The sequence below is a fragment of the Scyliorhinus torazame genome, chromosome 10, assembly GCF_047496885.1.
Source record: "Scyliorhinus torazame isolate Kashiwa2021f chromosome 10, sScyTor2.1, whole genome shotgun sequence".
Lineage (NCBI taxonomy): Eukaryota > Metazoa > Chordata > Chondrichthyes > Carcharhiniformes > Scyliorhinidae > Scyliorhinus > Scyliorhinus torazame.
In genome coordinates, this window is record NC_092716.1 from 86,845,837 (window position 1) to 86,869,099 (window position 23,263).

General features: G+C 44.2%; 1 protein-coding gene across 3 annotated transcripts in view; it reads left to right on the forward strand.

The window, feature by feature from the left end:
* The window catches only part of LOC140430713 (centrosomal protein of 72 kDa-like), a 130,081-nt gene extending 112,808 nt beyond the window's left edge, over nt 1-17,273 (forward strand). For all 3 annotated transcript variants that reach the window (XM_072518374.1, XM_072518375.1, XM_072518376.1), the window contains 2 exons: nt 3,042-3,156; nt 16,621-17,273. In XM_072518374.1, coding sequence (XP_072374475.1) covers nt 3,042-3,156; nt 16,621-16,810 — 305 coding nt within the window. In that variant the 3' untranslated portion in view covers nt 16,811-17,273. The remainder of the gene's footprint in view (nt 1-3,041; nt 3,157-16,620) is intronic.
* The last annotated feature ends 5,990 nt before the right edge of the window (nt 17,274-23,263 follow it).

Here is a 23,263-nt window from a genome sequence, read left to right on the forward strand (position 1 = left end):
AATCGGCGCAAGTGATGCCGGCGTCAACGGGCCTCCAGGCCCAGTAATTCTCCTCTTCTTCGGGGGCTAGAACGGCGCCGGAGTGCTATGCGCTGCTCCGCCACCGAAAGCCGGCCCTACACAGCCGGCGCAGGTCCGCGCATACACGCCACGACCGTCTCGGTGCATGCGCGTGGTTGCCGTCTCTGCGCAGGCCCCCGGGCAACATGGCGGAGCCCTACAGGGGCCCGGCGCGGAGGAACATAGGCCAGCAAGACGTCCCCGCAGCCAAAATGGCGAGGTCCCGCCAGGTGGGACCATAGGTAAACCACGTCGGCCCGTCGAGCGCGGAGAATTGCCACAGGGGCCGCTTTCAACGGCCCCTGACGAATCTCCGGTCGCCAGAGAATCGGCGACTCGGAGCGGCGTGGCAGGATTCTCGCACCACCCCCCCCCCCCCCCCCCTGTGATTCTCCGACGCGGGTTCGGAGAATCCCGGCCTTTATCTTTTGGATGCAATATTCTCCGAACATCCACCCCATATCCTCGCATACCAATGCTAATGTCTTTGCCTGTTGAGTGGGAGGATTCCTAGTTATGGGACGTTTGTCTATCAAAGAATTAAGATGGCACTTGAAATCCCCACCTATGAAGGAATTTGTTGAAGCTAATTTGGCAAAATGCATAAAGACTTTAGCAACAAAAGTTTGGAGGGCCGTAGACATTCATTATTGAAATACTTTCACCGTGCAGCATCCCCTCTACTATCCCATACCTTCCCCTTGTCCTTCACACAGTTCTCCAATCTAAAAGGCATTTTCTTATAAACTAAAATTTTAACCTGCTAGTTGAGAATGAGGCAAAAAGATCACCTGCCCCACCTAGTCCCACTTCAATTTCTGGTCTCCTCGTCATCTAAATGTATTTCCTGCAACAAAGCTATGTCAATATTCTCTTTTTTAAGGTAAGACAGAATCTTTTTTTCTTTTAACAGGATGATTTATCCCCTGTGCATTCCAGGAGCAGAGTTTCAAAGTAGATACTACCATTGATTTTTCATCCAAAGAGTGTGGGATGTTGACACAATCGGTCAAGGATTTTCCTGCCCCTCTCGAACGTGCACCAAAACATGCATTCCCCTATCTTCAACCATATCGGAAGCGCCAATGACACATTCTGAAGTATTTTTCTAAGATAGAGGCTTGTCCGTACCCTTACAGGAAAAGTAGCCATTCTTAACGGAAGAGCTATTAAGTTATTCAATTTGGAACCTTAACTGCCTGGCCTAATACAATATTCATGTTTGCCTTGCCAACAGGGATTGCTGAATGGGAATCGGGAGGACTTGACTTCCTTTTTTATTCTCCCTTTTAGTCCACAAATGCAGTGGCCTGTTATAATATCCCACTGCTTCCTTAAAAAAAAAAATCACTTTTTGTATTTATAGAATCATAAACTGTTACAGCACAGAGGGAAGCTGCTAGATTCTTCTTTCCTGTGTTGGTTCTTTAAAAGAGCTGTGCCATTTAGTTCCAATGTCTAATTTTTCCCCCAAAGCTCTGAAAGTTTGTCCTCTTCGTTGCTTTTTGATAGTTTATATGAATCTGATGGCAATGTGCTCTCAATCTTGACTCTATGTGAAAATGTTTCAAAATTTATCCATGAGTTCTTTCATTATTTTAAATCTAGGATATCTGATTATCAACCCTCTTGCTAGGAGAAACAGGTTCTCCCTACTTGCTTTATCAAAACTCTTCATAATTTTGAGCAACTGTTTTGGGTCTCTCCTTAACCTCCACTGCTCTAAGGGTAACAATCCCAAGCTCCCCAGTCACTATATAGCTGAAGTCCCTCATCCCTTGCATCATCCTGGTAGATCACCTCTATACTCTCGCCTTAAGGACTAGACATACATTCTAAAGTATGGTGCCTGGAATTGTAGATACTAGTCTAGCTGAGGCCTAACTGGTGATTGATAAAGGTTTATTGACTTCCTTGTTTTTGTATTTAGTGCCCCCAATTTACAAAGGCAAAAATCCTGGGCTGGATTCTCCGCAGCCCTGCGGCGATATCGTGTTTGGCGCGGAAAAACGACTTTCCCGACGGAATCGGGCCCGGTGTCACTCCAGCGATTCTCCAGGCCGCGAATATCCGCGTGTCAGCTAATTACGCCGCGCGGCTGGGGACCCATTGCCAGAGGCATGCCCAGCGAATTCCGCTCCCGATGGTGTGGAACTAATATGGTATGGCCGGTCAGGACTCAGTCTGCAGCTGCCCTGGTGGGGGCAGGGGGAATCGGGCACCCAGGGTGGGGCCTCATTGCGGCCGGCCGTTTGGGGGGCCTACTTTCTTAGTATGGGTCCGCGGTCCGAGTCGTTGGAGGCCGCCGCCATGCGCATGCGTGGAACCGGAAGTGTGGGGGCCCGTATCCGCAGCCAAAGCTGCGTGAAGCACCCCGGGTCCCTGCTAGCCCCCTGAAGGTAAGTGAATCGGCTGGAATTTTTTCCAGGAAACTCAGGAGTGCAATACCTGTGTTTTTACGCCGGCGTGGGGACATAGCCCCATTTTGGGAGAATCCTGCCCCCTATATGCTTTCAAAACCACTAGTCTATTTAGCAGAGGGAAAAGTCAGGAAACTTGTGAAAGATTGAGAATTTTACAACTAATAGATCTCTAAAGGTGCACATTTTGATTTTAAAAGCTTGTTCAGATTAACTTAATTAATTTTATTCACCAAATAACAAAAGTTACTTAAGTAAAAGAAAAATACTGTGGATGCTGTAACAAACAGAGAACATGCTAGATAAACTCGGCAGGTCTGGCAGCATCTGTGGAGAAAAACAGTTACTGTTTCAGATTGAAATGATCCTTCTAAATTTAGATCTGGAACATTAAGTCTGTTTCTCTCCACAGATGCTGCCAGACCTGCTGAGTTTATCCAGCATATTCTGTTTATATAACATAGATTACTTGTTTTGCAGAACTACGACCTAAACAAGTTGGAAGATGTTCTGTAAAAAAATTGTTTGAATTTCTGCTTCTGTTCTGTTGTACTTTCTTAGAGGATTTGCAGAAAGACAATGAAAGATTAAATTTAGAGGTGGAATATCTGAATCAACAAATTAAGCAATACAACAAATTACAAGAAACTGTCACCATGTTACAGGAGAGCCACAGGTAATTAAAACATGAACAATGTTTCGATAAATTTTGGTCCATTTTATCAACTAAATCATGTAAATATGGAAAAAAGATATGTATATACAATATTTTTCTATAGTATCTGAGGTATTAAATTGGTAATAAGCATCTGCCATAACACGAGTTACAATTTAGAAATAGAATGTACCACAATAATAAAAATAACTTGATTGAGAAGATAATTCAAAGCTTTATTTATAGTAGTTTTTTTCTTAACTAGCTGCTACGTGAATAATATCATGGCTCCACCTTAAACTACTGAAACAAATGATTTTTTAAATCACTTTTGGTAACTTTTATCCTTTGATGTGTTGTACTGTGAAACTATGTGATGATTGTAGGAAATTGTTATATATAATTTTATATTTTCTTGTAGTAATGTTGTTAAAAACCCTGGGTTCAAAAACATACAGGCAGTATGTCTGCTAAAGCTGTGAATCAGGGTCGTGTAGGTGTAAAGGTGAGGTCATCATTGATTTTAACCATTTACTTGTTTACAGAGAGATGGCTAATAGAATATTGTTAATGCTTAGGAGGTTCTCTGAGGTGTATGCAAGTTATGAGGGATCGTATTTAGTCCCAGCTAAGCAGGTCATGGCATATCTTAGTGGGAAGAGAATGGAGAATGCGTTATACTTGGGATACGGATGATGTAATTAATGGGAGGAGACAGGTCTGTCAGTAGTTTTGCAGTCTGCTAGAAGACTTGAAGAAGTGGACCAGCAGTTTTGCCATAGAACTTTAATCTGACAAGACAGAAGGATTTTCAGGTTGTCCCTGAAAGGATCTCTCTCAAAGGTCTGCAGAGAGAAGCAAGTAACCTTAAATGTTGCCACTGAACAGTAATGGGTTGCTAATATATAATGGCAGGTGTAGATAGCGAGCTAATGTGATTGATTCTGTGTTTAAAGTTTGTTTTAACATAAAAGACACCTGTTGGTCAGTGTTATCACTCCTGTGGTTTAGCAGTCTTCCTTCACAGTCTTACAGATTACAAGTTGTTAGCATTCCCATGCAGGAGTCCTAAAACAAATTGGGGGCTTTTTGCCAGGATTTTAAAAGCTATAATTCCTTGTTTGGCTTGGGATTATTGAATTTAAAGACAGCAATTGTGAGAGGCTGCTCCATTCTTTCAGGCGTTGTCAGTTTAACTAGGGAATGACTTGTAAAATGGCTTTTTCAATGGAGACAGGTTTCTTGGGTGTTGAAGGTTACTCTGGGTGGTTTACAAAATGGGTGGTTAAAACAAAGCTTTTGGCTGCAGTTGATTTTACCTGCAGAGGTGAGGAAGGTGGAGATAATTAAAGCAATAGCTCCGTATTTAACTTTGGAAGAGACACAGTCAAAACCATTGGAATTGGCTAGGGTCCAGTAACAAATGAAATAATTGCAACATGATAAAAAAATAGACAGCTTGAATTTGAATTAAAAGAAAAGGCAAGAGAAAAAGGATAGGAAGAGAGCGACAAAGGCAGAAGAAAAGGATAAAGAGAGGGCAGAGAGTGTGATGAATGTTGGAATTTTTTATATAGTTTATATTGTATATATCCGTTGCAGTAATGTTATTAAAAATCATGGTTTAACATACAGGTAGACTTTGTGTCTGTAGAAGGTGCAATTAAGTTGAGATCATTCATTCCAACCATGTATATTGTTTACATATATAGGGAAAATAGAATTTTGTTTATAGAAAGAAGGTTCCCTGGGGTTTAGCTAATTGAGGAGCTGTGGTTAGCCTTAGTAAGATGATCATAACCCAGTTTGTGAGAGGGATAATGTAATTAATGAGAGGAGCCAGGTCTGTAGCAGACAGTTTAGTTTTTAGTTTTGGCTAGGAGCTTCGAGTTGAGCAGAAGCTTTTGCTAAAAGCTGCAAGGTTAAGCCGTAGTCTCCAAAAGACAGAAAGACTTGCAGCTGGTGTCTGAAAGGGTATCTCTCTCTCTCTCTTCCATCAGTCTCTTCCAAGAAATCTTTATCAAGTGATGCCCCCAACCACCTTTCTAGATTATACAATTTAACAAATGTCCTTACAAACCTTGCCTCCTACATTTGGGCCAATTTTTTTTCCTCCCTTCATCGTCCCAATGACTACACATCGTTTTCCAATCTGGTAACCAGAATTCAAGCATATTCTAAAACTAAACTGCTCAATAGGGCAGCACGGTGGTGCACTGCTGTCTCCACAGCACCAGGGACCCAGGTTCAATTCCAGCCTCGGATGGCTGTGTGGAGTTTGTACATTCTCCCAGTGTCTGTGTGAGTTTCCTCCGGGTGCTCCAGTTTACTTCCACAGTCTAAAGATGTGCAGGTTAGGTACCTTGCCCCTTTGTTTCCAGGGATGTGCAGGTTTGTTTATGGGATTATGGGGATAGGTACGGGTGGACACTTGTAAATGGGCAGAGTGCTCATTCGAAGGGTCGGTGCAGACTTGATGGGCCGAATGGCCTCCTTCTGCACTAGGATTCTATGATTCAGAGGACCCCAAATATCTCTGTTTGCTAAGTTTATTTGTCTTTTGAAAATATTTTAATTCAATTTTTAACTTAATATTTTATACATAAGATAAACACTATCAACTAATACCTATGTGACTCGAAAAAATAACTCCCCTCGCCTCCTCCCAAACTCTTTTCTCCCCCCCTCCTTTTTTAGCAGCTGACAGTGACCACCTTTTTAAAGTGTAGAATAAACAGACTCCATTGCTTATAGAACCCCTCAGTAGCCTCCCTGAAGATGAACTTAACCTGCTCAAGATACAGGAACTCCATCAGGTCCCCCGGGCACACTGAGGCACAGGGTAGGGAAGCTGGTCCCTACAGAACCCGCCTGTGAGCAATCAGCTCAAACATCCGCCCTGTCCCTGTCTGCAGCTATGGCTGGTCCGATACCCCAAATGTGGCCCCAGGGGACTGGGCTCCAAGTCCAAGTTCGCCGACATGGTGCTGAAGAAAGAACCCCAAAACTACTTTAACTTTGGGCAGGACCAGAACATGTGTACATGGTTGGCTGGGCCCCTCCGACACAGCGCACAAGTGTCCTCTGCCCCTCAGCCGGCTCAACCTTGACCTCGTCAAGTGTGCCCTATGCACCATCTTTAATTGTATTAACTTTAGTTGCGCACGAGGTTGAGGCATTCACCCTCCGCAGGACCTCACACCGCAACCCCTCCTCCCCCCCCCCCCCCCCCCAGCCATCATCCCACTTGGCCTTAACCCCCTCCAATGATGCCATATTCTCTTCCAGAATCCTCCCATAGATCGTAAAAATGATCCACCCCCATCACTGACAACACCCCCTCCAACAATGAGGAGGGTGGTTTCACCAGAAACTTCCGAAAAGCCTTCCTTGCAAAATCTTGCAGATGCATGTACCTAAAGGCCTCCATCCATGGGATCCCAAACTTCTCCACCAACTCCTCCAAGCTCGCAAACTGTAACTTCCAGAAATAAATCCTACCGTGCCTGTGGTGGGAGCACAGTAGCACAAGTGCACAGTAGCTTCACGGGTCCCAGGTTCGATTCCCGGCTTGGATCACTGTCTGTGCGGAGTTTGCACTTTCTCCCCGTGTCTGTGTGGGTTTCCTCCGGGTGCTCCGGTTTCCTCCCGCAGTCCAAAGATGTGTAGGTTAGGTGGATTGGCCATGCTAAATTGCCCTTATGTGTCCAAAAGGTTTAGGTGGGTTTACTGGGTTACAGGGATGATTTCCACTACCCCCTGCTGTTAACTTTATTTATAAGTGGCTTTTGACTTGTGATGGGCTTTTCATAATTAGAGATAGAGAAAATATCAGTTAGAAGTGTTTCCTTTCACTGTTAAGAATTGTCTACCTGTTGATGTGTTTAATCCTGTGTTAAGAAAACAGTTTGTTTTAATATTAAAGATACCCATTGGGCAGTGGAATCGCTCCTGGAGTGAAGTGTCCTTTCCTCACAGTTTTTAAAAATTAGAAAAAGTGAGTTCTTGTCCAGCATACTAACAGATGTTGGGGTCTGGTCCAGGATCGTAAGAAGAGAGAAAGACAAGGTGACAGATTTTGAACTTCAGAAAATAGAACTGAAGGAGAGGGAATCGGAAAGGCATAAAGAATATCAACTAGTTGTGCGAGAGATCCAGAAGAGGCTGAGGGAGAAGATGGAGGGTCTGGAGAATTGCTCCAGAAGGCAAAATCTCAGGCATTGAAGGTGTGGACAAAAATGCTGGAGAAATTGATGGGGGACGGGGCCTTTGACAGCCCCTGTAGGTTGACTGAGCACACAGGGTGCCAAGGAGGGAGAACAGCCAAAGGCAATGGTGGTGCAGTTGCACCGCTTTCTGGACAAGGGGAAGATCCTCCGATGGGCGAGGCAGACTAGGTAACGTACCTGAGAAGGAAACGAGCTGCGGGTGGACCAGGATCTGAGAGCAGAGCTGGCGAAGAGGAGGGCCGGGTTTAACCGGGTTAAGGCTGCCCTCTTTAAAAAGGGGATGAGGTTTGGAGTACTGTACCCGGCCAGCCTGTGGATGACTTTCCAGAAGCGAGTGTATTATTCTGGCACGCCAGAGGCGGTGATGGAATTTGTGAGGGACAATGGACTTGGAGGAACAACAAACAAAGAACAAAGAAATGTACAGCACAGGAACAGGCCCTTCGGCCCTCCAAGCCCGTGCCGACCATACTGCCCGACTAAACTACAATCTTCTACACTTCCTGGGTCCGTATCCTTCTATTCCCATCCTATTCATATATTTGTCAAGATGCCCCTTGAATGTCCCTATCGTCCCTGCTTCCACTACCTCCTCCGGTAGTGAGTTCCAGGCACCCACTACCCTCTGTGTAAAAAACTTGCCTCGTACATCTACTCTAAACCTTGCCCCTCTCACCTTAAACCTATGCCCCCTAGTAATTGACCCCTCTACCCTGGGGAAAAGGAGTGTGAGGACATTGAACTTTGGAGGAGTTTTGTAGTTTTTCTTTAAACAGTCCTTGATGGTGGGTTTGGGAGGCAGGTTTTTTATGAGGGAACAACTGTGGTGAGTGTGTTTTGTTACTCTTCAGGGATGTATGGTCGGATGGATTGGCGGGGAGGAAGGATGGTTGGAGGCATTGGGCGGGGACCACCATGCTACCTGGGCGGACTAGTTAATCGGAGTCAGGTGGGCCGTTGCTAGAAAGCAGGTGTGGGGCGGGGAATGGGGCTGGTTCTTTGTTTAGGGGGGGGGGTTGAGGGTGGGTTGTTGACAAGGGTAGGGTGGTGTGGCGCAGTTGGAAGGAGATCGATGACGGTGGACATCCGAGGGTGACCTGGAGGGTCGCGTGATGCAGGCTGATTGGCAGGGGAAGGGGGCTAGGAGCACACACTACCCCCCCCCCCCCCAAAACCACCACTAGGCTGGTCCTGTGGAACATGAGGGGGTTGAATGGTCCGGTCAAATGGTCGCATGTGAGGAGTCTGAAGGTGGATATGCCGTTCTTCCAGGAGACGCACCTGAAGATAGGGGAACAGGCTCAGCTGAGAAAGGGATGGTCGGGGTAGGTGTTTCATTCAAGGCTGTATATGAAGGCGAGGGGGGGGATGGTGGTGTTGGTTAATAAGCAGATAGCATTCGAGGTGGGAAGAATTATGGCCGGCCCAGGGGGGGTGGGGAGAGAGATATGGGATGGTTAGTGAAAAGTTGGAGGGGATGCCAGAGGTTGTATTAAGTGTCTATGCCCTGTATTGGGATGATATAGATTTTACGTGGCAGGTAGTAGGGATGATCCCTGCCCTGGACTCGCATCGGCTGATTGGGGGGGGTGGGGGGGTATTAATTTTAATATCACAATAGAATCAAGTTTGGACCGGTCGAGCCCAAGTCATCGAGGGTGTCAGCAGTGGCAAAGGAGCTGAGGGGGTTTATGGAGCACACAAACCGTGGACGTTTTGGAGCCCAAGAGCGAATGAGTTTCCATACTTATCCCATGTGCACCGGGTGTACTCCCAAATTGATTTTTTCATGTTAGCTAAGATGTTGCTGGTGGGGGTGATTGACTTGGAGTATTCAGTGATCGTGGTTTTGGACCACGCGTTGTACTGGGTGGATCTACATGTGGCCCGGGCGGGCGGAAACAATGGATGCTGGAGGGATGTGGCGGTTTTTGGATGGGCTGGAGTTTCCCAAAGTAGAGATGGGGCTTGTTCAGAGAGGGGCCCCAATTGGGCTGAATGGGTACCCAGTGGAGTTTTAATAAAGCGTTTGGGGCAGATCTTGGGCCACTGTTGGTGGGGGGCGCATAATGAAGCAAGGGAGAGGCGGGAACTCCTCCCTACATTGTCGCTGGGTTCCATCTCCTTGATATTAAAGAAGGATAAGGATCCGGAGCAGTGTAGTTCGTACCGCCCAATATCACTACCGAATGTAGATGCCAAGCTGTTGGTGAAGGTGTTGGCTTTGCGAATAGAGGACTGCGTTCCGGGGGTGATAGGCGAAGATCAAATGGGTTTTGTGAAGGGAAGGAAGTTGATGGCGAACGTGAGGAGACTGCTTAATGTAATCATGATGCCTTCAGAGGGGCAGGAGGTGGAAATAGTGGTGGTGATGGACGCGGAGAAGGCATTCGATCTGGTGGAGTGGAAGTATTTGCTGGAGGTGTAGGGGTGGTTAAAGTTCGGGCAGAGGTTTGTGGATTGGATCTAGTTGCAGAATAAGGCGCCGGTCACGAGTGTGCAGACGAGCTGAGTGAGTAAGGGCTAGTTCGGGCTGCATCGTGGGACGAGGCAGGAGTGTCCACTCTCCCCGTTGCTCTTCGCCATGGCAATAGAGCCACTGGCAATGGCGCTGAGGGCATCGAGCATAAGGTCCCATTGTGTGCAGCCGACCTGTTGCTGTATATTTTAGACCCGTTGGCAGTATCGGAGGCTTCATGGGTTCTCAGAAGAATTTGGCTGGTTCTCGGGATATGAGTTGATTATGGGGAAGATTGAGATGTTCCCGCTTCAGACTAGAGGGCAGGAAAAGAGGCTAGGGGAGTTATCGTTTTGTGTGGTGGGGGCTATTTTACATTCTTGGGTATCCAGGTGACGTAGCCCCACAAGTTGAACCTGGCTCTGATGGTAGAGCAGATGAAAATGGATTTCAAGAGGTTGGATGTGCTGTCGCAGGCAGGGCGAATGCAGACAGTGAAAATGATCGTGTTGCTAAAGTTTCTGTTCGTGTTCCAGAACCTCCCAATCTCCATCCCCCAAGTCATTTTTTAAGACGGTCAATGCACTGATATCTGGATTTGTGTGGACCCGTGAAGACCCCACGGGTTAGGAGGGCTTTACTGGAGGGGGGGGGGGGGGGGGGTGGCTGAGGCTAGCGCTGCCGAATACTGTGGCAGATATCGCTATGGTTAGGAAAAGGTTGTCGGGGAAGGGTCGGCAAAGGGCGGATGGATGCTGCATTGTGTAGGGGAACATGTTTAAGGCCTTTGCTGTTGGCGCTTTTACCGTTCTCGCCAGCCAGGTACTTCTTGAGCCCAGTGGTGGTGTCGGCCCTTAGGGTGGGGGCTGTGGAGGCAGTATTTGGGGCTGGAGGGTGCCTCGGTGTGGGCACCGAACTGCAACAACCATAGGTGGGGTTGGATGCAAGGTTTCGGGGGTGGCGGCAGCCAGGGATAGAGCAATTTGCCGATCTGTTTATAGGGGGCAAATTTGCAAACCTGTTAGAAAAATACGAGTTGCCCAGGGGGAATGACTTTAGGTACCTGCAGGTCCTTGACTTTGTAAGGAGAGAGATGCCGTCCTTTCCTGGGCTGCCACCCTTTGCTGGGTTGCAAGACAAGGTGCTGTCAAGGTACAAGATAGGGGAGGGGAATGTGTCTGATGTCTATAAGGAGTTGATGGTTTGTTAGGGAGCTCTTGTGGGTGAACATTAAGTGTAGGTAGGAGGAAGAACTGGGAGGGGACGTGGGGCCGAGATGGGCAGAGGCCTTGCGGAGGGTGAATGCATCCTCGTAGTGTGCGAGGCTAAGCCTCATCCAGTTTAAAGTGGTACATATGTGGTGCCAAGAATGAGTAGGTTGTTTGAGGGGGTAGAGGATAGATGTGGGCGGTGGGCGGGTTGCCTGCGAATCACACCAATAGATCCCACAAGTAAAAGTATCCTTTCCATTAGAGATGTTGGCGGTACTACTGGAAATATCTTCTGTACTAAATTCTGAACCTGGAGATACCTAAACGAGTTCGACCCCGAGAGCCCATACTTCACCATTCGTTCCTCTAAACTGGCAAATCGTCCCTCCAAAAACAAGTCACCTATTCTCTCTAACCCTTCCCTCCCAATACCCCAAACATGGTGTCCAGTCTTGCCAGCTCAAACAGGTGATTGGAACAAATGAGGACTGACTTCGACAAAGACCCAAGCCTAAAATGCTGTCTAAACTGCCTGCAGATCTTTAAAGTGGACACGACCACCCGACTTGCAGAATATTTTGACGACAAAAACGGGGGCGAAGCTGCGCGCCCAACCCAGACCCTTTACATGGTGTCATGGGAATGCTACTTTAAGAAATGTTTGTCTTCTCAAGTGGCTGCAGTGATGTCATTGTGTGGGTGGAGCTGGGCTCTGGCTCTGCTTTTTACTTTCGTTTTGAGCTGGAAGCTGTTTTTGGCTCCGAGTTTTACTTTCGGTTTTCAGTTGGGCTGCATCCAAATCAAGAAGGTGTATTTTGGTCTCTCTCTGCATGCTAAAGAATGTCTCCAGATCACTTGATAATTTCAAAGTAATACCTGTCAATTGATAATTTCAAAGTAATACCTGTTTCTGTAAGGAATGCAAACCTACTGTTTTGTAGGAAAAAAGGGTTTTTGGCTTATGGATCTGGTTAGGAAAGTTACTAAGGGTTACCTATAGAGTACTGTATCTTTGCGGGGGGTATCAGTGTTGGTAGTTGATCGGATGTTTACTGTGTGTTTATAAAATGTTAACTGGATTCATAGAATAAACATTGTTTTGTTTAAACATACTTAAGATCTCTGTTGCATCACACCTATAAAGTGGGCCCTTGTGCTCCTCATAACCAAAATCTATTAAAAGTTGTGGGTCAGGTGAACTCCATGAAATACTTTGGTGTTCTCTAAACCCTGGCCCATTATAATGACCTTGCCACCCCTGTACCCAGTTGGCCTTTGGGTCACTACACCACTGCAGTACGTTTTCTATGTTGGCCGCCCAGTAATAAAAAAAAGCAGATTTGGCAATGAAAGTTCCCCACACTGTCTGTCCCTCTGTAAAACTGTCATACAAATTCTCTGAGTCTTGCTCTCACAAATAAGAGATGTTATCAACCCGTTTACCCTCCCCAAAAAAGGATTTAGGGAGGACTACATTGAAAAAAGAACAAAAATCATAGCAGAGTATTCATTTTGACAGACTGGACCCTACTCGCCAAGGTCAAAGGCAGGTTATCCCCCCTTTGCAGATCCGACCTGACTGCACTCACCAAACTGGTGTCATTCAATTTATAGAGCCGTGTCCAGTCCTGGGCAACTTGGACAACCGAAAAGCTGAAGCTTGATCTGGCAAGACGAAAGGGAAGCCTCCCTCCCCCACACACAGGTTGGCTTCCCTCCCCGTGGGATCCATCGGAAAATACTCACTCTTACCCAAATTCATCTTCTATCCCGAAAAGAGCCAAAGCTCTTCAGAAACTCTACAATACCCCCCAATGTAGGGACCCGGTCGTTACAAGGCAGCAAGTCGTTGGGATATATGCACATTCTATAATCCACTCTTATTATCCCCCTTCCACCCTTATTATCCCCTTCCATTTTCTTGAAGCCCTTGGCTTGATCGCCAGTACAAATTGGAGAGAGACATTGGACATCCTGGCCTCATTCCCCAACCCAATTGAAAGTACCCCAAGCTCAAATTGTTGGGGTATGTACCCTAGCTAATGGGGCCTTATACAATAGACGTTCCATGAGACAAACTTTGGTCCAAGCCCAAACTTCTCAAACTGTAAACAGATACTTCCATTCTATCAAATGCCTTCTTGGCATCTAAAGACACCATCACCTCAGGATCAGGCCCCGCTTGCAGGAAGAGTCACCAGACATTATACGACAGTTTCCAGTCCTTAACAAACCTTGCCTGATCCTCGCCTATCATCCCAGAAAGGCTCTAACCTCATAGCTAGCCCCTTAGCCAATACCTTGACATTCAACAGCGAAATAAGATAGTACAACCCACATTCCACAGGATCCTTATCTTTTTTCAACAAAAGGGAAACAGATGATTGTATCAGTGTCACTGGGTGGGAGCCTCGGAGGGTCAAAGAGTCCTGAAACATGTCCACCAGTAACGGGATTAACTGACCGGAAAACCTCTTCTAAAACACCATTTGAATCCCGCCTGGTCCTGCGCCATTACCTGTTTGTACCCATCCTACAGATGTGAAGACTTCCTCAGCACCTAACAGTCCTTCCAATTCTTCGCTCCTCCCCCCCCACCACTGGAAATTTCAAACCGACTTCAGCCGAGAGCAGTCTAACTTTGTCTCCAGCACACAGTTCCATGTCTCCCCCCAATATCAGTTGATGTGTGTCCAAATCCAGGATGGGGTAAACAGCTTCTTTATAAATGTCACAATCTTGGGCACATACATTCACTAACACTACCAACTTAACGCCAATCCCCAGTAACAATCCCACACCTACCACTCAAATCCGCTACCATCTTATCCGCTAAAAAGCCCATCTGCCTGTAGATTAAAATTGACCCCTCCCCGCATCGAAGCCCGAGTGAAATACCTGGCTCACCCACCTCCTCCGGAGTCTGGTCTGATCCCTCACCCGCAATCGAGCACCACATTAGCCTTTTAAATTCTTCAGGTGAGAGAAAACGCTCATCACTTCACTAGACGCCCCCCCCCCCGCCCCGCATGTTCCATGTGACCAACCGGATCGGGGGGGGGGCTCACCGCGCCTCCCCCCCCACCCTCACCCCACCCATACCCAGAGTCACCCATTCACACCACAAAGGATTATCCCGTACCCACACCAATACCTAGACCCGCCACCAACCCCACTCAAAAGGGGAGACAAAGAAACAGCCCTAGTCACCGTCAGAGAAATACTCCTCCCCTGACCCCCATTGGCCTCTCTCTGACCACCCTCCCCACCCTTGAACCTGCTGACCACCTTCTGGAGAACAATGCTTTCTCCTCACTATCTCCATCCCCCCACCAAACCAACAAGCTAGGCCCAATAAACCTTGTCTAAACAAGTCCAACAGGCCGCAGCCCCTCCCTACACCACACTCCAGTTCGCTAGCCAAAGTCCTTGGCTCAGGATACATATTCAGGAACAAAGAAAAGAAGCTCCCACACCCATCCCCGTTACATATAAAAAACAATCCAACACTCCTACAATGTTCACACCAGGGACCATATATTTCCATTGCCATTACAATAACCATTTTGCCTATCCACATTGATCAGCCAACACACCCCACCATATAACATACGCAAACCCCGAATAACAACAAATATATACAGTTTACTAAAATCCCATCAACAACAATAACGGTTCCCCAGAACCCTTTAACGGAGTCCAAAGTGTTCTTTAACAAAGGCTTCCGCCGCCTCCAATGTGTCGAAATAATGGTCTTACGACCCATACGTAACCCAAAGCCTCACTGGGAACACCACCCTAATCCTCACTCCACTCTGGTACACCACTTTCACCTTGTTAAAGGTCACCTGCCTCTTCGCCAGCTCCGCTCTGCTGTCCTAATAAATCCGAATAGTGTTCCTCTCCCATCTCAAGTCCCCATTTTCTTTGGCCCATGTCAGAAAGTGTGGAATCTTACCACCAGTACCCGTAGTGGCTCGTTCACCCAAAGCTTCTGTCGGAGATTTGATGGGCCCTATCCATCTCTGGAGGGGACATCTGACCCCCCCGCCCCCCCCCCCCCCCCCCCCCCACCACCAGCTTCCCTAATAACGGCGAGAAATCCTCAGTGGGATTTGGGCCCTCAGTCACCTCCGTCAGCCCCTCGATTCTGAGGTTTTGTCTTCTTGACCTGTTTTCCAGGTCACCCACGTCTGCCCCCACCAATGAGATCTCCGCGTCCAGCAAGGTGATTTGATTGCTGTGCCGCAACACGGTTTCCTCCAATCCCTTCACCACCTCCCCTTGCTTTTTCAGTCTAGAAATTTTATCCACCTTCTCCTGAATCAGACCAAGCATCTCCTCAATCGATTTTTTTGAGGGTTTCCATCATTAACTGCCTCTGTTTTTTGAAGTGTTTACCAAACTGCTTCTCAAACTCTGAGGCCAGTATCTTAGCCGTGAAAGGAATGGCAGCACCCACTGGCGGCAACTCCGTCATCTTCCCTACTGGTGAGCCATGCAGACTCCCAAATCCATCGAACGGTTTCCACTTGTAACTTTCTTTCCTCCAGCCTTTTTTGAAATTTGACATTATTTTGTCGATGGGTTCACTAAAGCCAAGTTTGTTCACCCAAATTCCCCGGGAACTGGGAAAAAGGACCAAAAAACAAGTACCCTAGCAGGAGCTACCTAGTATGCGACAGTCTCTTACATATCACGACCGAAGTCACTTGTTCACTTCTTACACCTCCTAACAATTGGTCATTGATAGCACAAGGCAGTGGCCTGGAGAAGGTTACCTGACAACTGGAGGTAGAGAAGGATATTATTGAAAATGATTAAGACAAAGATGACTTAAAAATAAGACATGTACCCAAGTAGAAAAATATACATTTTCACCATAGGTTCTGAAAAAGTACAAATTTCTAATGCCTGTAAAAAAACAAGAATGAGATTAATGGTATAAAGTAACCACTGCTTTTAGAATCTCATTAGATATTCTTCCTTCTTGTTTACCTCCTTTCTCTTGTTCTGAAAGCAGGAACCCTTGGTGGACTATAGTTCCACCAAATTGTGGCTCAGTTTATCCTCCCACATTTTGTTCAAGTGACTATTATTTAAGTGTCAGGTTTAACAAAGAATATTAACAAGCTATTTGTGGGATAAACTCAGTTTTGATTTCATCCAGTATTCATACACGTGCACTTTCAGCAAGGGTCACTGGATATTGAACAGGATTGACTGACTGATTTGTTTTTCTCTTCCTTAACCCAAGGGCTCTGAAGCTCAATGCATTACCTCTACTTCTGTTCAAGGGGCTGAAATCACTGAACTAAATGAGGGATTGTATATGTGATCTTCCAATTTTGTGGTTCAACTACTTAACTGGATAAACTCACTGATCTGTCGGGAAAACGGAGTAGTGTAATATTTTAAATGCTGTAATATAATAAAAAGGATTGATGGCATTCCTCAGCTTTTATTGATTTGTTTAAAAACTTTTAGTTGTAATTTAAATACATTTTATTAGAAGGTTGTAAACTTTTTCATAATGAAGTGCATTATTTCTGCTTTGCTAAATTGCTAATTTTTGTCTTGTTCTAAGATCTCTGGTATCGACCAATAATTACTTACAGCAGCAGCTGAACATAAATGGTTGTGCTGGTCAAAACAATGAAACGTCATATCTTGGTTCTCACCGGACAAAAGCATGGAATAAACTCCCAGCTTCAGGATTCACAGAATTTCCCTTATCATCCAAGCATAGCCATCACAGTAACTCAGATATACTGTAATAAAAATGCTGTTCAATACAGTAACAAATAGAAATGCCTAATTCTAATTAAATTAGTGTGTTGGAAATTGTACATGAGCTAATCTTGTGTTTTTTTAGTCCATGGGGTGCCTCTTCCAGACAATTTGAAATTGAATTGTAAAATAAATATGCTATGTTAATAAATATGCTTGACTACTTTTAAATACATCGTACAGTAGTGCTATCTTTGTACGGTTAGCTTCGTAATGCATTGTTATGGTGAAGTGATCACAACTAGTGTGTTTAAAAACTTTTTCAAAACATGAATACTAGCATTTTTGTAATCCACAATGATGATCGTGAGTGGCTTTCTTCTGCAACAATCCCAATATTTATATTTCATCCATATTTATTGTTTGTGCTATTTGTAACCGATTTTAATTACATAATGGTATATATAACTTGGAACAAAATAGAAATTAAACTATTGAAAGTAAATTAAAGCTGTGCCAAGTCTAGAAGTTTGTTTGCAGTTATCTGTTAGAATGTCATGAAATAAGTTAATTTAATGATCTTTAAACTACTAAGATGTGAAAACTGTATTTTAGATTCAAATGTGGTGCTGGTTAGTAATTTACAGTTAAAACTTAAGCATTACGATAGTTGTGCAGTAGTTTCACCTAGTTTGTAAAAGAAATGGCCATTTATAATTCAACATTAGTTAGGAACAAATCTGTACGGTTGGTACTAATTGTTTCAAGTGCTCTATAATGTATTTTAGAACAGGTGATGATTGACACTTAATTATACTTCACACATTTATTTTATTCAACTGTCTAGGAATTTAATAATAATTTTTATTAGTGTCACAAGTAGGCTTACATTATCACTGCAGTGAAGTTACTGTGAAAATCCCCTAGTCGTCACACTCTGGCACTTGTTCGGATACACTGAGGGAGAATTCAGAATGTCCAGTTCACCTGACAAGCACGTCTTTTGGGACTTGTGGGAGGAAACCGGAGCACCCGGAGGAAACCCATGGGGAGGACGTGCAGACTCCGCAGACAGTGACCTAAGCCAGGAATCGAACCCGGGTCCCTGATGCTTGAAACAACAGTGCTAACCACTGTGCTACCATGCTGCCCTTTAAAAACTAATGTTATCAGTGGAACCTTACAAATGATTGTTCTCTACCTTTTAATGGAGTGTTTGCAATATTATGCATTTCGATAAATTTGCATTTCTTATTAATCCATTTGGTGAAATAGCTCTGGTTGAAGTTTTAAAAAATCTTTTATGTACTTATTACTCTCTTCCATCTCTATTTCATAGCATATTAATCATACGCTGAGATAAATACTGCAGAAAAAGCTCAAAATATTTTTGAGCCTAATCTGCGTTTTTGCATTGCGTTGAAATGGAATCTCCCTTCATTGTTTTATTGTCCTTGTACCAGTGGCTGTTTTGTATATTGTAGAGTTTTGATACAGTCATCTTGTGCTATTTTTTTAGTATGAATGTCATCAGAACACTGGATGGATACCTGTTCCTTTACTTTAGTGCTGAGTAAGCTGTTTAAAATATTAAATTTTAATAATTGAAGTATCTCCAGATAGGCCAGTTACATTTTTCATCTCATCATCCTCACAATGAAAGGCATGCTTCTACGATATTCATACAGATCCTAATAGGAGATAATTATTGGATCAAGGTAAACTAAAATAATAAACTTGACTCAGAATCAAGTTAGTTTCAAGATGTAATTTCAATGTTTGTTTTTTCCCCCCCCCCCTCATGTACCAATGAAGATCATTTTTTTTCTTGGTCAATTTTGCACTCATTGTGAGGGCCAATGATCATGTCAACATCAAGCACTCAAAGTCAACTGGATCATGCTTAGACGCAGAGTAATGATTCCTCTTCTCTGTATCAAGAATGTTCCTGAAGCCAATCCTCAAATGAACATCTGCAGTTGCAGCAGATGGCATTTTGCATACACCTATCCTATTAGCTGAATGAGTGATGTGCCTATTTTGCTGAATGAGATTTTTTTTGTGCTATGGACTCAAGTGCCCTGGGAACCAATTGGACTGCTTCATGCTCTTTGTTGTTATTCCATTAGTTCATTTTTAGTTGAACAATGTTCACAGTTTCAAATGTTTTACTTGTGCTGTTTAATCATATCAAAATGTTTAAGTATAAAATATTTGAAGTACTATGCACTTGTGCAATAGATGGAAATATATTTTAATTCTGTTTTTACTGTGTAAATTTCCTGTGTATTGTAATTTGAGATAATTTATTAACATAGTCTTAATGGCAAAAGAAATCAAATGCCTTTGTAGATTTGAATATATTTTACAATAAAATATTTTCTAAGATGTTTGTTTTAAGTTTTGTGCCCCTCCTGTCTACTTAAAGCTCTTATGATTACTGATAATTTCAATTTCCCATTTAGGTAACCACCATATCCCACAAATGTAACTTATTTTAAGCCGTTTACTCAGACCATAAATTAATATAGCTTGGATCTTTAATAAATCTGCTAGTGCAGGAAACTCTAGTAATAGCCAGTGTTCGCTAGTTGATAGCAGTTTCAAATCACTTTACAGATTGACTTAAAAGAGAAATTCAATTTTGGACTGTTGAGAGATCTCAAACTTAACCAATTTTAAAATGTTATCAGTTGATTGGTTTGAGATGTTGCTCTTAATGCAAGGGAAGAATGAATGAACAGGATATAGATTCAGAGTTCATTATAATCTTCAATGCATTAGACCATATCACACCGTAAACATTCATGAGGTGGCAGGGGACTAGGACGGTTGTAGTGCAACAAGCTTACAAAAATGGATTCATGATTCTAAATCCCCTTATTGAGGACTTCGGAGGAGAAAGCAAGTTGAGCTCCATTTCTTGTGTTTCCAATTCTTTCTGTTCTTTGTTCTGAGACTGACTGTGCTACCAAAAATCATCTAGTCTCAATTTTCAGTCTTAGACCATTTGAGAAAAGGGAGAGATGATGTGGTCCCTGCAAGGTCAGAGTTCCTGAATGGCCTGATGAAACAGAGTTGTGTACTTATACTTGAGCTGCTAAATACCCAACTGAACAGGACAACACAAGTTGATTTCTCACCCCCCCCCCCCCCTCTGCAAGGTCACCTGATCCCAATCTTGGAATGATCAACTGATCTCCATGTCCAAAAGCAAGGAAGGAAAAAAAGTTAGGCAGGGTTACTGTTTTAATAAAAAATAATATTTTCTTGTGCGAAAGTCAGAGTATGGGTGGTTGTGAGGGCAAAATTGAAATGTTCCGGATCTTTAATATCAAATAGCCTGCAAACAAACACATTTAAGGCTCATGCATGATAAATGATTACCGAGAAGAGACATTATAGGGTGGTTGAGGCCTGTAATAATCAAATCAGAGAGCACAAGGTAGAAAAAAAATCAAAGCAAGATGCTATATTGAAAGTAGTACTCATTTACTTAGCACATTCTCAACAGAATGTTTACACTGTAGAAGGGGCCATTTGGCCCATCGTGTCTGCACTGACTGCTATTCTCCTGCCTTCTCATTACCGCACCGTGTAAATTCTTCCTTTTAATTTCCTTTTCAATGCTTCAACTGAACCTGACTCCACCACACTCTCAGGTAGTGCATTCCAGATCTTAACCATTCCCTGTGTGAAAAAGGTTTCCCTCATGTCACTTGCTTCTTCTACCAATTGACTTTAAATCTGCTCCCTCTTATTCTCGATCCTTTCACAAGTGGAAACAGTTCTACTCTATTTACCCTGTCCAAACTCCTCATGACTTTGAATACCTGTATCAGATCTCTTCTCAGCCCTTTATTCTCCAAGGAATATAGTCCTAACTTCTGCAATCTATTTTCATAACTGACATCTGGAACCATTCTCTTGAATAATTACTGCACCCTGTCCAGTGCTTTCACATCCTTCCTAAAATACAGTGCCAGACCTGGATGCAATACTTCAGCTGAGGCTGAACTAGTGTCTTATATAAGTGGACCATAATCGTCTTGCTCTTGTATTCTGTGCCAGCATTAATAATGCCTAGGATACTGTATGCTTTATTAGGCACACTCTCGACCTGTCCTGCCACCTTCAATGATGTATGCATATATAAGCCTATGTCCTTCTGCTCTGCAGAATCACAAAATCTTTACGGTGCAGAAGGAGGGCGTTCGGCCCATTGAGTCTTCACTGAGTCCTCTCTGAAAGAACATTATACCCACTCCCCTGCCGTATCCCCTTAACCTTGTACATTGTTAGCAATCCAATTTTCTTTTGCATACCTCGATCAGATCTGCCGCCATCACCCTCTCGGGAAGTTTGTTCATTACATCAAATACCCTCTAGGTGAAATTATTTTTCCTTCCATCACTTTTTACTCCTTGTGCCAGCTATTTTGAATCTGCGCTCTCTAGTTCTTGATGCTCTCTTGAATGGGAACAGTTTCTCACTATTTACCTGTCCATACCCCTTAGGATTCTGAATATTGCTAACAAGTCTCCTCTCAGCCTTCTTTTCTCCAAGGAAAACAGTCCTAACCTCTCCAATCTGTCCCCATATCTTTCGCCCTGCAATCATTCTTCTGAATCTCCTCTGTAATTTCTCCAATGCCTTCACATTCTTTCTGGAGTATGGCATCCAGAACAGGATGCAGTACTCCAGATGAGGCCTAACTAAAATACGAGTTCAACATGATCTCCTTATTCAATGTCCCTATTAGGACTTCCAGTGGCGGCCATGGTTGGATTTTGGATTAGATTTTATTTATTGTTACGTGTACCGAGGTACAGTGAAAAGTATTTTTCTGCGAGCAGCTCTACAGATCATAAGAACTAGGAGCAGGTGTAGGCCATCTGGCCCCTCGAGCCTGCTCTGCCATTCAATGAGATCATGGCTGATCTTTTGTGGCCTCAGCTCCACTTTCCGGCCCGAACACCAGAACCCTTAATCCCTCTATTCTTCAAAAAACTATCTATCTTTATCTTAAAAACATTTAATGAAGGATCCTCAACTGCTTCACTGGGCAAGGAATTCCATAGATTCACAACCCTTTGGGTGAAGAAGTTCCTCCTAAACTCAGTCCTAAATCTACTTCCCCTTATTTTGAGGCTATGCCCCCTAGTTCTGCTTTCACCCGCCAGTGGAAACAACCTTCCAGCATCTATCCTGTCTATTCCCTTTATAATTTTATGTTTCTATAAGATCCCCCCTGCATCCTTCTAAATTTCAACAAGTACAATCCCAGTCTACTCAACCACTCTTCGTAATCCAACCCCCTCAACTCAGGGATTAACCTCCCTAGTCTTAAACTCCATCCCTCTAGCAATGAAGGACAAAACTCCATTTGCCTTCTTAATCAGCTGTTGCACCTGTAAAACAACTTTTTGCGACTCATGCACTAGAACACCCTGGTCTCTCTGCACAGCAGAATGTTTTAATATTTTATCATTTAAATAATAATCCCTTTTGCTGTTATTCCTACCAAAATGGATAACCTCACATTTGTCAACATTGTATTCCATCTGCCAGACCCTAGCCCATTCACTTTACCTATCTAAATCCCTCTGCAGACTTCCGGTATCCCTGCACTTTTTGCTTTACCATTCATCTTGTGTCGTATGCAAACTTGGACACATTGCACTTGGTCCCCAACTCCAAATCATCTATGTAAATTGTGAACAATTGTGGGCCCAACACTGATCCCTGAGGGACACCACTATCTGCTGATTGCCAACCAGAGAAACACCCATTAATCCCCACTCTTTGCTTTCTATTGATTAACCAATCCTCTATCCATGCTACTACTTTACCCTTAATGCCATGCATCTTTATCTTATGCAGCAACCTTTTGTGTGGCACCTTGCCAAAAGCTTTCTAGAAATCCAGATATACCACATCCATTGGCTCCCTGTTATCTACCACACTGGTAATGTCCTCAAACAATTCCACTAAATTAGTTAGGCACGACCTGCCCTTTATGAACCCGTGCTGTGTCTGCCCAATGGGACAATTTCCATTCAGATGCCTTGCTATTTCTTCATTGATGATAGATTCCAACATCTTCCCTACTACCGAAGTTATGCTAACTGGCCTATAGTTACCCGCTTTCTGGCTAGCTCCTTTTTTGAACAGTGGTGTCACGTTTGCTAATTTCCAATCCACCGGGACCACCCCAGAATAGAGTGAATTTTGATAAATTATCACCAGTGCATTTGCAATTTCCCTAGCCATCTCTTTTAGCACTCTGGGATGCATTCCATCAGGGCCAGGATACTTGTCTACCTTTAGCCCCATTAGCTTGCCCACACTACCTCCTTAGTGATAACAATCATCTCAAGGTCCTCACCGTCATAGCCTCATTTCCATCAGTCACTGGCATGTTATTTGTGTCTTCCATTGTGAAGACCGACCCAAAAAACCTGTTCAGTTCCTCAACCATTTCCTCATCTCCCATTATT